The sequence below is a fragment of the Artemia sp. Qi Xiang Cuo genome, chromosome 1 (genome assembly GCF_049724085.1).
Source record: "Artemia sp. Qi Xiang Cuo chromosome 1, ASM4972408v1, whole genome shotgun sequence".
NCBI lineage: Eukaryota > Metazoa > Arthropoda > Branchiopoda > Anostraca > Artemiidae > Artemia > Artemia sp. Qi Xiang Cuo.
The window spans coordinates 89,890,325-89,905,435 of NC_142794.1; the positions used below are offsets into that span (position 1 = coordinate 89,890,325).

The window sequence follows — 15,111 nt, forward strand, 5'->3', positions numbered from 1 at the left end:
TATTGGAGGGCAAGTAGCCCCCCCCCCCAACGTCCATCATTCCCCCAAACACATCTAATCAAAATTTTGAGATAGCCATTTTGTTCAGTGTAGTTGATTTCTAGATAGAAAATATGTTTTTGAGGAGGATACTCCCCCACAACCCTCAGGGCATGGATTTTAAGTTATGCCCTGGGTGCATATAAGGTTTTTATAGAAGGCGTTGTTGTAGAAACTTCAAAAAAAAGGTTCATTCGATTGGAAATTAAAAGGGCTAGTGCCCTTTTTAATGGCTGAAAATGATTGGAGGGCAACTAGCCCCCCCCCACACCCATCATTTCCCCAAACACATCCAATCAAAATTTTGAGATAGACATTTTGTCAGCGTAGTTCATTTCCTGATAGAAAATATGTTTTTGAGAAGGACACTCCCCCACAACCCTCGGGGCAAGGGTTTTAACATATACCCTCAGGGCATATAAGAACGATGTTGGCACAATGTACTATTTATTATTTATTTCCTTTAGAGCTGGGCAGTTCATATGGAAGGGGTCGTCGTAGAAACTTCAAAAGGGGCTCATTCAATAGGAAATTGAGATTTCTAATGCTATTTTTAATAATCGAAAGTGTTTGGAGGGCAAATAGACCCCCCCCCCCCGAGCGAACATCAGTCCCCCAAACACATCCAATCAAAATTTTGAGATAGCCATTTTGTTCAGCGTAGTTGATTTCCAGATAGAAAATATGTTTTGAGAAGGGCACTCCCCTAAAACCCTCAGGGCAAGGGTTTTAAGTTATGCCCTGGGGGTATATAAGGTTTTTATAGAAGGCGTTGTCGTAAAAACTTCAAAGCAGACTCATTCGATTGGAAATTCGAAGGGCTAGTACCCTTTTTAATAGTCGAAAGTGATTGGAGGGCAACTAACCGGCCCCCACGCCCATCATTCCCCAAAACACATCCAATCAAAATTTTGAGATAACCATTTTGTTCAGCGTAGTTTATTTCCGGATAGAAAATAGTTTTTGAGGAGGACACTCCTCCACAACCCTCAGGGCAAGGGTTTTAAGTTATGCCCTGGGGGTATATATGGTTTTTATAGGAGGTGTTGTCGTAAAAACTTCAAAAACAGCTCATTGGATTGGAAATTCAAAGGGCTAGTGCCCTTTTCAATAGTCGAAAGTGATTGGAGGGCAACTAGCCCCCCCCCATCATTTCCCCAAACACATCCAATCAAAATTTTGATATAGCCATTTTGTTCAGCATAGTTGATTTCCAGATAAAAATATGTTTTTGAGGAGGACACCCCCCACAGCCCTCAGGGCAAGGGTATTAAGTTATGCCCTGGGGGCATATAAAGTTTTTAAAGAAGGTATTGTCGTAGAAACTTCAAAAAAAGCTCATTCGATTGGAAATTCAAATGGTTAGAGCCATTTTTAATAGTCGAAAGTGACTGGAGGGTAACTAGCGCCCCTCCCACGCCCATCATTCCCCCAAACACATCCAGTGAAAATTTTGAGATAGCCATTTTGTTCATCGTAGTTGATTTCCAGATAGAGAATATATTTTTGAGGAGGACACTCCCCCACAACCCTCAGGGCAAGGATTATAAGTTATGCCCTGGGGGCATATAAGCTTTTTATTGAAATCTTTGTCGTAAAAACTCGAAAAAGGGTTCATTCGATTTGAAATTCAAAGGGATATACCCTTTTTAATAGTCGAAAGTGATTTGAGAGCAACTAACCCCCCTCTCACGCCCACCTTTTCCCCAAACACATTCAATTAAAATTTTGAGATTGACATTTTATTCAACGTAGTTGAAAATTTTGGAAATTAGGTTTGTAAGGATGACAACACCTCCCCCCACAGCCCTCAGGGCAAGGGTTGTAAGTTATGCCCTGGGGCATATAAAGTTTTTATTGAAAGTGTTGTCGTAGAAACTTCAAAAGGGCTCATTCAATAGGAAATTGCATGGTGATGCAGAGACACCATCGCGGGAGGATCCTCTATAGGAGGACAACTGTGGCAGGGCGTAAGATCCAGATCTATGGACAACGGCCTCTGCAAAGGGCTCCCTCGACCTTTTCGGGGTACGTGCAAGACTGGGGACCTTACGGTCAACTCTATTCCCACTTGAGGAGTGGCGCCCCTCGAGGAAATTATAGCCTAGTAAACGACACAGCATTCGCACGGGATTCTGACTAATGGACAATTCTTCTGGGATTGGTATGTTTTGATGGGCGTCTTTGGGCTGAAATACCTCTTCCTAGCTAATTTATCTATTAAGGGCTGCCTCCTCATAGTAGCATAATATTTGTAGGCATGAATTTATAATGAGTCGGAGGTAATAGGCCTGAGATTGTCTGGGCAGGATTTTGACTCTTGTTGATGGAAGAGCATCACCAAATGCTGAAAACCATGTTTTGACAAAGATGAGTCTAGGATTGCACACAGCATCCATTGATGGAGGTTCCAGGGATGACTTGCTGACCGGTTGTCAGCTAGCTTAAGCACTTAAATGTAGAAATGAGAAGATGTGTGATCCCTGTCCTGCACTGGTATCCGGGATCATTGCTTTTCCTGAGGCGAAACAATTTCAATGATTTGAAGAACATGAAAATTGGAACTCGGAATGTTGCGACATTAAAAAATGACAATCGTATCGACATTTTGACTGACGAATTCAGACGATTCGAACGCGACTTATTAGGAGTTTCAGAAACTCATATCCCAGGGGTAGGAAGCATGAAATTAGGTGATATAGAATTTGTTTAGTCAGGCAGGAAGTATGGGGTACATAGACAGGGAGTAGGGCTCATAATGAATAAGGAAGCTGGTAAGTCTTGTTTAGGCTGGGAAGGTATTATTAATAGAATACTAATTGCTCCTTTTATGACTAGAAAGTTCAGGGTATCAGTTATAGTAGTATACACTCCTGTAGAGCCAACTGACAGAGACACTGGGGACTCAGATGAATTTTACTTAGTTACAGGACCAAATAGACAGGGCCCCAGGTAGAAATATGATGTTATTACTCGGAGATTTTAACACCCAGGTTGGTAGAAATAGGGATAGATGGTATCCCAGCTTAGGTAAATTTGGTGTAGGAAAAGAAAACAGTAATGGATACAGACTTCTGCAATTTTGTAGGTATAACAATCTAGTTATAACCAATACGGTGTTTGGTCATAAAATTGCTCATAAGTTAACATGGTATTAACATGATGGTAAGACAGCAAACCTTATTGATTATGTTATAGTAAACCGAAGACTGGCAGGATCAATACAAGATACTAGGGTATATAGGAGTGCTGTTATTGATGTTAAAAGTAAAGATCACCATCTAGTAGTGTCAAGGGTCAATTTAAAGCTGAAATATCGGAAGGGTAACTACCTCCCGGGAAGTTATGATGTTGGTAGACTCCAGGATGAGAATTTGAGAGAAACTTTCCAGGAACAGTTGGATACTAAACTTGAGAGTTTAAAATTTGATAATGTGGAAGATGGTTGGAATAATTTTAGAAAAATAATTTGTGAAGTTGCTGATGGTGTGTTAGGGAAGAAAGCTAGAACTGCAGCTAAGAATATTAGTGAAAAAGCTTTAAGTTTAATTGAAAGGAGAAAGGACTTGTACAAGAATTATCTGAGTGATAGATCGCGTGAAAACAAAAGGAATGTAAAGAAAGTGGAGAAAGCATTGAAATATGAATTAAGGAGGTGTGAAGTAGAGGCCATGGATAAAATTGCCGAGGATCTAGTAGATACAGCTAGACAGCATAATAGTAAAATATGGTACTGGCATGTTAACAAATTGATAGGGAGTAGTCAATGTAGACTTGGCCCAGTTAAAGATAGGAATGGGGTGGCAATTAGCGATAAGGAAAAAGCTAAAGCGAGATGGGCCGAACATTTTGAGAACTTGCTTAACCGAGATAGAGTTGCAGGAAAAAATATAGAGGAAAATGAAAAAGTTTGTGATACCTTGGATGTGAAGGAAGATTTGTTTTGTGAGGAGGAATTAGCAACAGTACTAAAAGTATTAAAGAATAATAAGGCTCCAGGTGCTGATAGGGTGGTAAATGAGTTTCTTACATATGGTGGCTCTGAGGTTAGAAATAAGTTATTGAAGATTATGGATATGATTTTTGGAAAAAGGGGAAGTACCTAGTGATTTTGGGAAAACCTTAATTAAACCACTTAATGAGAAAGGTGATAAAAGTGAGTGTGGTAATTATCGAGGCATTAGTCTGGTCTCTGTAGGTAGCAAATTGCTAAGTAATATGATACTTTTTAGACTGAGAGATGCCGTAGACAAAGTTCTAAGAGAAGAGAAGTGCGGTTTTAGAAAAGGTAGATGATGTGTTGACCAAATTTTCACTCTTGGGTTAATAATTGAGAAGTACCTAAGTTTTCAAACGCCTTTGGTCCTCAGTTTTATAGATTATGAGCGAGCGTTCGATTCTGTTGATAGAGGAGCTTTAGCAGAGGTTTTATCCTTTTATGGTATACCAGACAAATACATTAAAGTAACTAGTGCTATGTACGAGAATAACACTCTGCGGTTAAGGTAGGAAATGAGGTTAGCAGCTGGTTCTGTATTAAATTAGGAGTTAAGCAGGGTTGTGTTCTATCCCCCTTTATATTGATCATTTTGATGACTTTGTCTTAAAGAGCACAAGAAAGGCAATGGGAGACCACGGAATCAAATGGGGAGAAAAACTCTCCTGGACTTAGATTATGCTGATGATTTAAGCATCCTAGATGAAAGTGAGAGTAAAATGAATGAAGTTTTAGATGTTTTGCGAGTTCAGGGTGCTAGTATTGGTTTGAAATGGATGTTAGGAAGACTAAGTCACTAAGGCTAGGAATAAGTGAAGATGAAAAGGTGACGTTGGGTAATGAAAAGATTGATCAGGTGGGCAGCTTCACTTACCTTGGTAGTATTAGTAGTAAAGATGGTGGGAGCAGTGAAGATGTTAAAAATAGAATAGCCAAGGCTCAGGGTGTTTTTTCACAGTTAAAAAAAGTCTGGAAGAATAGGAAGATAAGTCTGCAAACCAAGATTAGAATATTAGAAGCTACAGTGATGACAGTGGTCAAATATGGCTCTGAAGCATGTACGCTCCGAAAAGCGGATGAAGATTTGCTAGATGTTTTCCAGAGAAATTGCTTAAGGATTGTTCTGGGTACCCGGCTGACTGACCGTATTTTAAACAATAGGCTATACGAAAAATGTGGTTCAATACAGCTTTCTAGGTCTATAGTGAAAGAAAGGTTGAGGTGATTAGGGCATGTTGTGCGGATGAAGGATGACAGATTGCCGAAGATTGTTCTTATCAGCCAATCATCTAGGGCTAAACAGAAAGCAGGTCGTCCCCGCCTGGGGTGGGAGGACTTCATAAAGAAAGATTTAAAGGAAATGGGAACTTCCTGGGCGGGTTTAAAAAGGGAGGCTTTGAATCGATTGGGGTGGAGGAGGAGCGTGCGTAGCTGTGTTGGCCTCAGGCGGCTTGGTGCTGCGATGAGTTGTTAGTAGTAGTAGTAGTAGTAGGGCCTTTTTGAATAGTTGAAAGTGATTGGATACCGACTAAGGCCCCTCTCACGCCCACCATTTTCTAAAACACATCCAATCAAAATTTTGAGATATCCATTTTGTTCAGCGTAGTTGAACGTTCTGGATATTAGGTCTTTTAGGATGATAACCCCCTCAGAGCCCTCAGTGCAAGGGTTGTAAGTTATGCCCTGGGGGCATATAAGGTTTATATAGAAATTTGCACTTTACTGAAAAAATATAAATGTTTTTATAACTTTAATAAATCAAGTATAATCAATATTTTGATTACTAAATATCAGTATATGTATATTAAACTGACAATGCACATTCATTTGTATTTTTTCAGTAAAATGGAAATTTTGTTCTGGCCTTGGGAAGGCATTGGGGTTTTGCGCCCAACTTATGTTAATATCTCCTCGTTTTGAGTTTGACTTGGTTATTTATTGTAATTTCTGTTCGTTTTGGGTTCCACTTATTTATCGATGCTGATTTGTGTTAGTTTCATGCTTGCTAGATTATTTTATTTTATTTTTGTTCATTTTTTGTTTAATAGAGTTCTTTACTTTTCTTTGAAAAACTTATTTTGTGGAATTTTTTTTTTAAATTAATAAAAAATAAAGGATCGATAGCGTTTATGATAAATGGGGCCTAAGCTACTTTCAGTGGATATAGATGAAACCGAGTAAAGAACAAACCACGGTTACTGTACACAGGAACAAATAGTACACCTGTAGATGTGCCGTTACAACACCAGAACAAATGTAAACACATTTCCAGAAGACAGTGGTCAAAATGATTTTTTTTTCAAGAATACGAGGGGGGAAGAAATACAAGAACAAAGTATTTTTTATGTTTAAGTTTCTTGAATGTTCGTGTCTTCTGGACCAATTTTTGAGCCCCCCCTCCCCCTTAATCTTTTCATTTTTAAAGGAATGATGTGAAAACATCTTGCTGAGTCAAACGTGCGAAACAATAAACAGCCTTACATTAGCCATAATTTTACAAGCAATATCCACTTCACTTAAAGACCCCAAATTTTTAATCCAGGATATCTGTCTAGTTGACAGTCATATATTAATGTTTCCAGTTTTTTCCAGTTATTATATATATCTGCAAGTCCTTGAATATTCCGGTCCACTCCCAAACAGATCAGGACAGCTGTATTACAAGCTAACCGTGTTTTTTCATAAATGTCCTTCGCTCTTTGAATATATTCTTTTAAATATAAAAAAAACTTCAGAACCCGAATCAAAAATTTATTTATATGCATTTCATTACGTTTTTACGAGTTGGACAAACATTCCTGGGGGGGGATCAAACCCCAAAACCCATTTGGAAACGGACTTGCTTTACCGACTACACTGCCTTTGCGTTTAAAACGAATGAATAACAAAATAAAAAATGACATCACCTACTGTTAGAATGCTTTACTATATAAAAGTTTCATGGTGTAACGGTTAACACTTAAGTCTTTTAATCCTGTGACCTGATCTCAAATCTCGATGGAGCCTTTTTATAACTTGTAGCTTACGTATAGTACCATTAATATGAATTAATATTTTAGTTACTATGAGCTAGTATTCGGTCCTGTATATGTTATCAATTTTAGAACGTTCTTGTTTTTCTCGTACTTCTCTTTGCTTTTGCCAACAAGCTGTTTAGCTCGACTTAGATATCTTTTCTTATCGTTAAGTTTCCTTTTTCTTAATTGTGAAACCATTACAATAAATAATTTTTTAATGGAGTTGAGTTTTATTAAACACTTGTATTTAAATCTCGTATCAAGTATCAGAAACCTAAAAAAAATAAAGTTAATTTTAAAATTTTCAGGTATTTTTTTAGTTTAAATTAAAAGATTAAAATATATGCTCAGATACCATAAACATTTATGCAGTTTATAACCTTAGCGATTGTGAACTGAAAACTAAAATAAAATAATTTTGTTTTTAATTTTTGCGTAACGTCACTCATTATGTCATATATGGTTATTAGTACTTGTACTTACTTGTACTTGTACTTGTGGCGGGAATCAGGCGTTTCCACTTGCCCGGCATCGATGATCTTGGAGACCTTCTTGGATCATGTTGAGCGATCTTCTGCCAGCTGCTCTGCAAAAGTAAGCCACTGAGTTGACCATCTGTGCCCGAACTTTCTGAATCCCCCGATAGGTTCAAGGTCTGATTTGGCCAGGTTCCACCAGTTTTTCCTCTGTCCTCCTTGGCGTCTCTTCCAGGAGCTAATAGGCTCGACTAGAAGTATTTGGTGAGGCAAGTATTCTGGCGGCTTCCGTAAAACATGGCCCAACCATTTCAAACGGCGTTCTTTAATAGTGAGCGCAACATCTCTCTGAATATTGCACATTCGACGTAGATCCGTGCTGGAGATACGGTCACGCAGCTGTATTCTGAGAATTCTTCGCAGACAGGTATGCTCAAACACCTTCAGCGTATTCTCATGCTGTAGTTTTACCGACCATGTTTCGCATCCGTAAAGGAGAACGGTGCGGACTAGTGCCATGTAGATTCGCACTTTCATTCGGAGACTGACTTCGTGGCGATTCCATAAGGGTTTCCGAAGGGAGGCAAAGACTGTTTGCGCTTTCTGTATTCTCTGTTGGATATCAGCGTCGGAGGATCCGTCAATACATATTTGGGAGCCTAAGTATGTAAAACAGTTGACTTTTTCCAGTTGAACTTGATTGACAGTTAGTGTGAATGGTCCTGTGTCGTGGTTAATAGCCATGAATTTCGTTTTCTCTGTGCTGACTTTCAAGCCGATCAGGTCTGCCCAGGCCACCACGTTGTCAAGCATGTTTTGAGCTTCTACGGGTTCTGACAGGAGGCCAACATCATCCGCATAATCGAGGTCAGTCAGTGAGAGATTCTGTCCGATCTGAACTCCTGGATAGGACGACAGTGCATTTTCAAGCACCCAATCGACGCAATAATTGAACAGAGTCGGAAAGAGGATACACCCTTGTTTTACTCCGAACTCAACCAGGAATTCTTCAGTTTCTTCACCATAGACTCGAACTCGGCTCACTGACGCGTCATAGTATGCCTTCATCAGTTCAACAAACTTCAGCGGCATTCCGTCATTCTCTAGGATCTTCCAAAGTTTCTGGCGAGTGACAGAGTCGATGGCGGCAATGAAGTCCAGGAACATCAAGATCAGGGGTAGATTGTACCTTTCAAACTGCTGGATAATGAGGCGAAAAACGAAGATATTATCAGTACAGCCTCTACCTGGCCGAAAGCCGGCTTGATTTTCTCGGGTTCTTTCCTCCCTTGCCCCTTTGAAGCGGTTCAAGAGTATAATCCCGAATATTTTGACCGCAATGTCTATAAGACTTATTCCACGGTAATTTTTGCATTCGGTTTTATCTCCTTTCTTATAGAAGGGGAGAATGACTGATGTCTTCCAATCCTTTGGGAAAGAATTGGTCCTCCACACTTCTTCGAGAATGCCATGGAGCTGTTCAGCAGTGACCTCAGGGCATTATTTGTACACTTCCGGGGGGAGGCCGTCTTCACCTGGGGCTTTGTGGTTCTTCAGGGTCTTGATCGCTTTTAGTATTTCGGCTCTGGTCGGTGTATCCAGCTCGACGTCGTAGGGTTCTTTAGAAACGGCAGGTGGGAAAGCATCAGGGGCGGATGATGGGGATGGGTTTAGGAGGATCTGAAAGTGATCCTTCCATCTTGCTAAACGCTCCTTCTGACAACTGATGATTTTTCCTGATCTGTCTTTGACTATTTCTGAGACAGCAGCTTTCTTACCAACGGACTCTTTCAGGATCTGGTAAAGCTTGTGGGTATCATGTGAGCGTGCTGCTTTCTCTAATGACACGGCAGCATCTTCCCACATTTGGTGGCGGTCCAGACGAACAGAGCGTTTTACCTGTCTGTGCAGCTCTTTTGTTTCTTCTTTAGGGCCACTCATCTTTTGTCTTCGCTCACCGACTATTGACAGGGTCCTAGCGGTAATCCAGTGCTGTCGTTTGATTTTCGCTTGGCCAAGGTTCTCATCAGCAGTCTCTGTCATCACGGTTTTAAAGGTGTCCCATCTCTTTTCGGGGGTTGGGGTTTAATCAGAACTGAGGGCGTCAAATCGGTTAGTCAGTTCCAAATTTAGGGCCTGCCGAACTTCTTTGTCTTGGAGCTTACCGATGTCGAATCCGGCCTTGGGTTTGTTTTTCCTCCGAGTTGAAAGACGTAGCAAAATTTTTGCAGCAACAATCCTGTGGTCAGACCCAGACTGCGAGCCTGTGTCCGTGCCGTTGTAAGAGTGAGAGTCCTGTACGGAGCTTCTCCAGCGCTGGTGTACGAGAATGAAGTCTATTTGAGCCTTAGTGACACCGTCATTTGAATGCCAAGTTAAAAGGTGGCTAGGTTTGTGCTGAAATATGGTATTGGTGACAACAAGGTGGTTCATCAAGGCGTAGTTTAACAACCTTCACCCATTCTCGCATCTGTGACCTTGTCCAAATTTTCCCAGGACTTGTCTTGTGGTTTGGTCAGAGGGACCAACTCTTGCGTTGAAGTCTCCAGAAACAATCAAGTAATCACGTGCGGCAACAGAAGAAGACAGCTGCTGTAGCTCGCCGTAGAAATCATCCTTGGTCGTATCAGCAGCGTCACGGGTGGGAGCATAGGTAGAAATTATCGACACATTTGCGGGGTTTCCTTTTAGTCTGATTCTGACAAGTCTACAGGAGACTGGTTCCCATTCTAGGAGAGCATTTCTGGTTCTTTGGTTCATGATGAAACCAACTCCGTGGAGTCCCGAATTATCCTCTCCTCCGGAGTAGAAAAAATGGAATTGATGTAGCGTTTCAGGAGCTGTAATAACTATGGAGCCAGAACCTGAAATTCTGGTCTCGGATATGCAAAGTATGTCTATGTTGTACTTCTCCATCTCATGGACAAGAAAAACTTGCGTGGCTTCTTGTTTGACGGATCATACATTCCAGCATCCCCCATTTATTCTAGATTTTGCCTGTTTAATGACTGTAGTGGGTTTTCCTAGATTTATGGCATGAAAATGATTTTTCGACTTCGCCGCCATATTCGAAGTCGCGTCGCCTGCCGGGAACGCCGTAGTATGGTTGGCTTGTTTACGTCTCGACACCCGCGCCAATACAGGGGCCGCGTCGCTTGCCGGGGACGCCGTAGCCGTTACAACTTTTCTTCTAGGTCTCAGATCCATCGATGGTTCTTAGGAATAGAGTTGACCGCAAGGTTCCCAGTCTTACGGGTCACCCGGAGCGCGTTGGCCACCAAATCGCTCGGCGGGGAGCTCAGTGGTGTTTACACCCTTCCACCGCTTTGAGGTACGCTGACGGATTTCCTCTGCTGCCCAGGGACGGAAGATCGAGCCTCAATGCCTGTAACTACCATCACTGCCATGGAGGTATACAAGCTTAGCTTGACCTTTAATTCCCACCTGGAATCAGCAAGGGCTTCAGGAAAGGGGCTTCATATGGTTATTAGTACACAATCTTTGCTAGATATTGCATCACGTCACTTATTACTTCATATATGGTTGTGATTGCTTAAAAAATTAAATATCTTTGAAAAGACTGCAGTATGAAAAGACGTAAGAAATGCAGTTTTTTTTGTAAAAAGTGATTCTATGTTTAAATTGTTTGTTTTTTTATTGAGAAAGGCACTAGAACTTTTAATTTCTGTTAAAATAAACCCTCTCACAAAATTGTAGGACCTCTGGATCGATACTATCACCCCTGGTAGAAAAAGGCAAACAAACAAACACGCATCCGTGATCTTTCTTCTGGCAAAAAAATACAAAATTCCACATTTTGGCAGATAGGAGCTTGAAACCTCTACAGTTACGTTATCTGATACGCTGAATCTAATGGTGTGATTTTCATTAAGGTTCTAGGATTTTTAAGGTTTTTTTCCTTTTTTTGAAAATCTGGCAAATTTTCTGAGGCTCGTAATTTTTTATGGGTAAAAGTAAACTTGATGAAACTTATATATTTATAAAATCAGCATAAAAATACAATTCTTTTGATGTATATATTGATATTAAAATTTCATTTTTAGGGTTTCGGTTACTATTGAAACGAGTTGCTTCTTACTTACAGTTCGTTACCACATACTGTTTGATCACTAATCATCACAGGATTACAATCTTGATCAAACAGTTCGTTGTAACGAACTGTATATTCAAGGACTTGAGCAACTGAAGTAAGTAAACCATTACAATAAATAATTTTTCTTATGGAGTTAAATTTTATCAAACACTTGTGTTTAAATCTCGTATTAAGTATCAAAAACCTAACAAAAAATAAAGTTAATTTCAAAATTTTCAGGTATTTTTCTAGTTTAAATTAAAAGATTAAAATTATTGCTCAGATACCTCCGATCATTATATATATGATTATTTTAATTATAAAGTATAGAACAAACAGTAAAGCCCATAAAGAGACTAAAACTTTGTAATAAAGTCTTAGTTTACTAGAAACTATCATCATCCATTTGAAATTAACTAAAAATGGTACCCCGGTTCGGCATCGAACTCATGACCTTAGGTTTAATAAACCTACGCTCTAACCACTGAACTACCGAAGCCTCTTATGTTATGAAAGATTATACATTTTGAGACCATATCGAAAAAGAGTTATACTAAAGGATAAGCTTGAACTCGAACTTAAAGGACGAGTTATATTACAAAATTATAATAAAGAACTAACTCTAGCCTATACTAACTGAAATTCTTATTATAAGGAGCAACTTCAGAAACTGGTGAAATATATCAAATGACTATTAAGCTCACTATAATTCAGGTTGCAGCCGTACCTAGTAAGAGACGATCACGGCCCTTTAGTAAAAACTGCAACAACCCATAGCTGCTAAAAAAAATGTCAAATAAAAACAAGAAGTACACTATTAGAATCGACTTGTCCGAAATTCTTATATAGGAAACTTAATGTCTCTTGGCTAGAACAACAAAGAAAATATTTTGACTTGAAAATCAAGAAAAGTGGTTGAAACCGCGATATTCTGCATATTTTTTTTTAACTTAATCTATTTTCTTTATCATTTATTTTTTTAACCTAAAGTATCAAACGTTTCATAATTAACAAAAACAATTTAAAAACATTTTTTTTTATGAAAAACTGTATTTTCTGCAGCTCTGTAGTAGAAATGTTATTATTGTCGTCCTGTATAGAAAAATCAAAATAGGATTTTTACCATAATAAAAAGATTGTAGATATAGTTATGTAAAATACAGTAATTTTTGGGGGTACTAACGAAAAATCTGATTTGTCAACCGAAACTAGAATAACTTTATGAAAATTTTAAATAATATAATTTTGTTTAACTGCAAACTGCAAAATTATTTATGATGTCTGAGCAATAATTTTAATTTTTTAACTCAAACCGGAAAAATACCTGAAAATTTTAAGATGAGTTTTCTTTTTTGTTAGGTTGCAACTACTTGAAATTTCATTTCATCTGTCAGTTCAAAGTTATAATTGTCTCCTAGAACCATACATTTTTGGCTTAACTCCTAAAGTGCGCATCTCTATAATACTGAGCTATTTTCTATTTGAAAAAAAGAAAATTAAAAATAAATTCTGTTTTTTTTTCTCAGTTCGAAATTGCTAAGGCTATTATGTAAACTGCATAAATATTTACGGTGTCAGAGCAATAATTTTAATGTTTCAATTCAAACTAGAAAAATACCTAAAAATGTTAGAATTAGTTTTTTTTTTGGTTTGTTAAAAGATACTTGATACGTCATATACAATAGAGATGGTCTTTTATAATAATTAATTATTAGATCAAATAGTATAATGATTTCAATTTTTTTTTATACAAATGCTATTAAAGGTTTAGCCATTGGGATTCCAATTTCCTGTGCTGGAATTGCAATCTGGCAACTCTTTAAAAAACATAGAGAATCCAAAATGGATAAGTGCTTAAGAGAAGATTTGCAGCTTCTAAAGAACAGTGGGGCCTCAAAAAGAAAGATGATGCCTAGAAAACTGATAAGAACTGTTATTCTTGGACCACCAGCTTCTGGCAAGGGAACTATTTCGAACAGAATATCGAAACAATTTAATCTGAAGCATCTATCAGCTGGAGACTTACTACGTTCACAAATTGCCTTAGAAACCTCCGCCGGGATGCAAGCTCAAAAATACATAGAAAAGGGCAACTTAGTGCCGGATATTGTGGTTGTAGAATTGATCTCTAACGAATTAAAAAAACTGGAACAAAATGGGTGGGTCCTAGATGGATATCCAAGAACAATCGTGCAGGCTAAAAACCTCGTGAAAAAATACAAAATTGATGCTGTAATTTCCTTGGATGTACCTGATGAAGAAATCATTTCCCGAATCTCAGGTAGATGGATTCACATGCCGAGCGGAAGAGTGTATAATACTGAATGGAATCCTCCGCTTTTACATGGATTTGATGATCTGACTGGAGAACCTCTGATTCAAAGACCAGATGATCACCCTGGTGTCATCAAAAGACGACTAGAGAACTATCATCGCAATATGGAGTCGATTCTTAAGATGTTTTATGAAGAAGGAATACTTTACAAATTTAGAGGAAGAGAAACGAATGCTCTTTGGCCACAAATCAAAGATCAACTCAACAATATCATTAAAAATGACTAAATGCGCTTTTACTTTTCTTGAATTATTAATTTTTTTTTTTGGTTTTGGTATTTTATTTGGCTGCTTAGTTACTCTTTTGGTCGTGGAATCTCTGTCTTATTTTTATTTTCTCTCATCTTTTGGTCCCAAAAAGCCATTTTAAGTTAAAAACTAAGAAATGTGAATTAAAGCACGAACAAAAATTATGGGATCACTACATGTGCTTTTTACTTTTATGGTGTTGTTTGAATATTGTTGTTAAAACTATAGTTTTTAATGCTCTGAAAATGAAATATGTTAATTACAACAGGTGGCTCAAGAATAGCCTTACCACAAGATAGATTCTCTCTGAAGTGCTATTGAACCTTGTGCATTCCTCAAGGTTTTGAACATTCCCAGGTTTTGACAAATAACTATTTACGTCAATGTATCTACTTAGTTGTAAAAGTAATGCTGTAATACTGAATGTGAGTGCCTTGTACCGGTACACAAATTAAAATATGCTGATATTGTGTAATTACTACTGATATTAAATTTGCTTTATTTGATTTAAAAAATAAATGATAAAGACATTAACTCTTCTTCTAAGAAAACTAGTCAACTCAAAAAAGCCAAAAAGGCCAAAGAACCAATCTTTGAACGTTCTATAAATGAAACTCCAAGGTGCAGGGAACAAAAATTTAAAATCGAAAAAAAGGTATTGGACTCGTGAAAAATTCAAAAGACTGAAGCAAAGAATGATGGAAAGAATAACGAAAATGAAAATACTTCAGATAAAGAACATGCTACAGAGAAAGAAAATGCTGCTGAAAAAGAAAATGCTGTAGAAAAAGCAAATGATGCAGAAAAAGAAAATGCTACAGAAAAAGAAAATGCTGCAGAGAGAAAAAAGGATGGAGAAAAAGAAAATGCTGCGGAAAAGTGCAGAGACTACTGCAAAAAAATAAA

General features: G+C 38.3%; 1 protein-coding gene across 1 annotated transcript; it reads left to right on the forward strand.

Annotated features, from left to right (window-relative positions):
- Positions 1–13,527: 13,527 nt before the first annotated feature.
- On the forward strand, positions 13,528–14,184 carry LOC148956900 (GTP:AMP phosphotransferase AK3, mitochondrial-like). The gene has a single exon (XM_089096778.1). It carries the CDS (start codon positions 13,528–13,530, stop codon positions 14,182–14,184), a length of 657 nt encoding a protein of 218 aa, XP_088952904.1.
- The last annotated feature ends 927 nt before the right edge of the window (positions 14,185–15,111 follow it).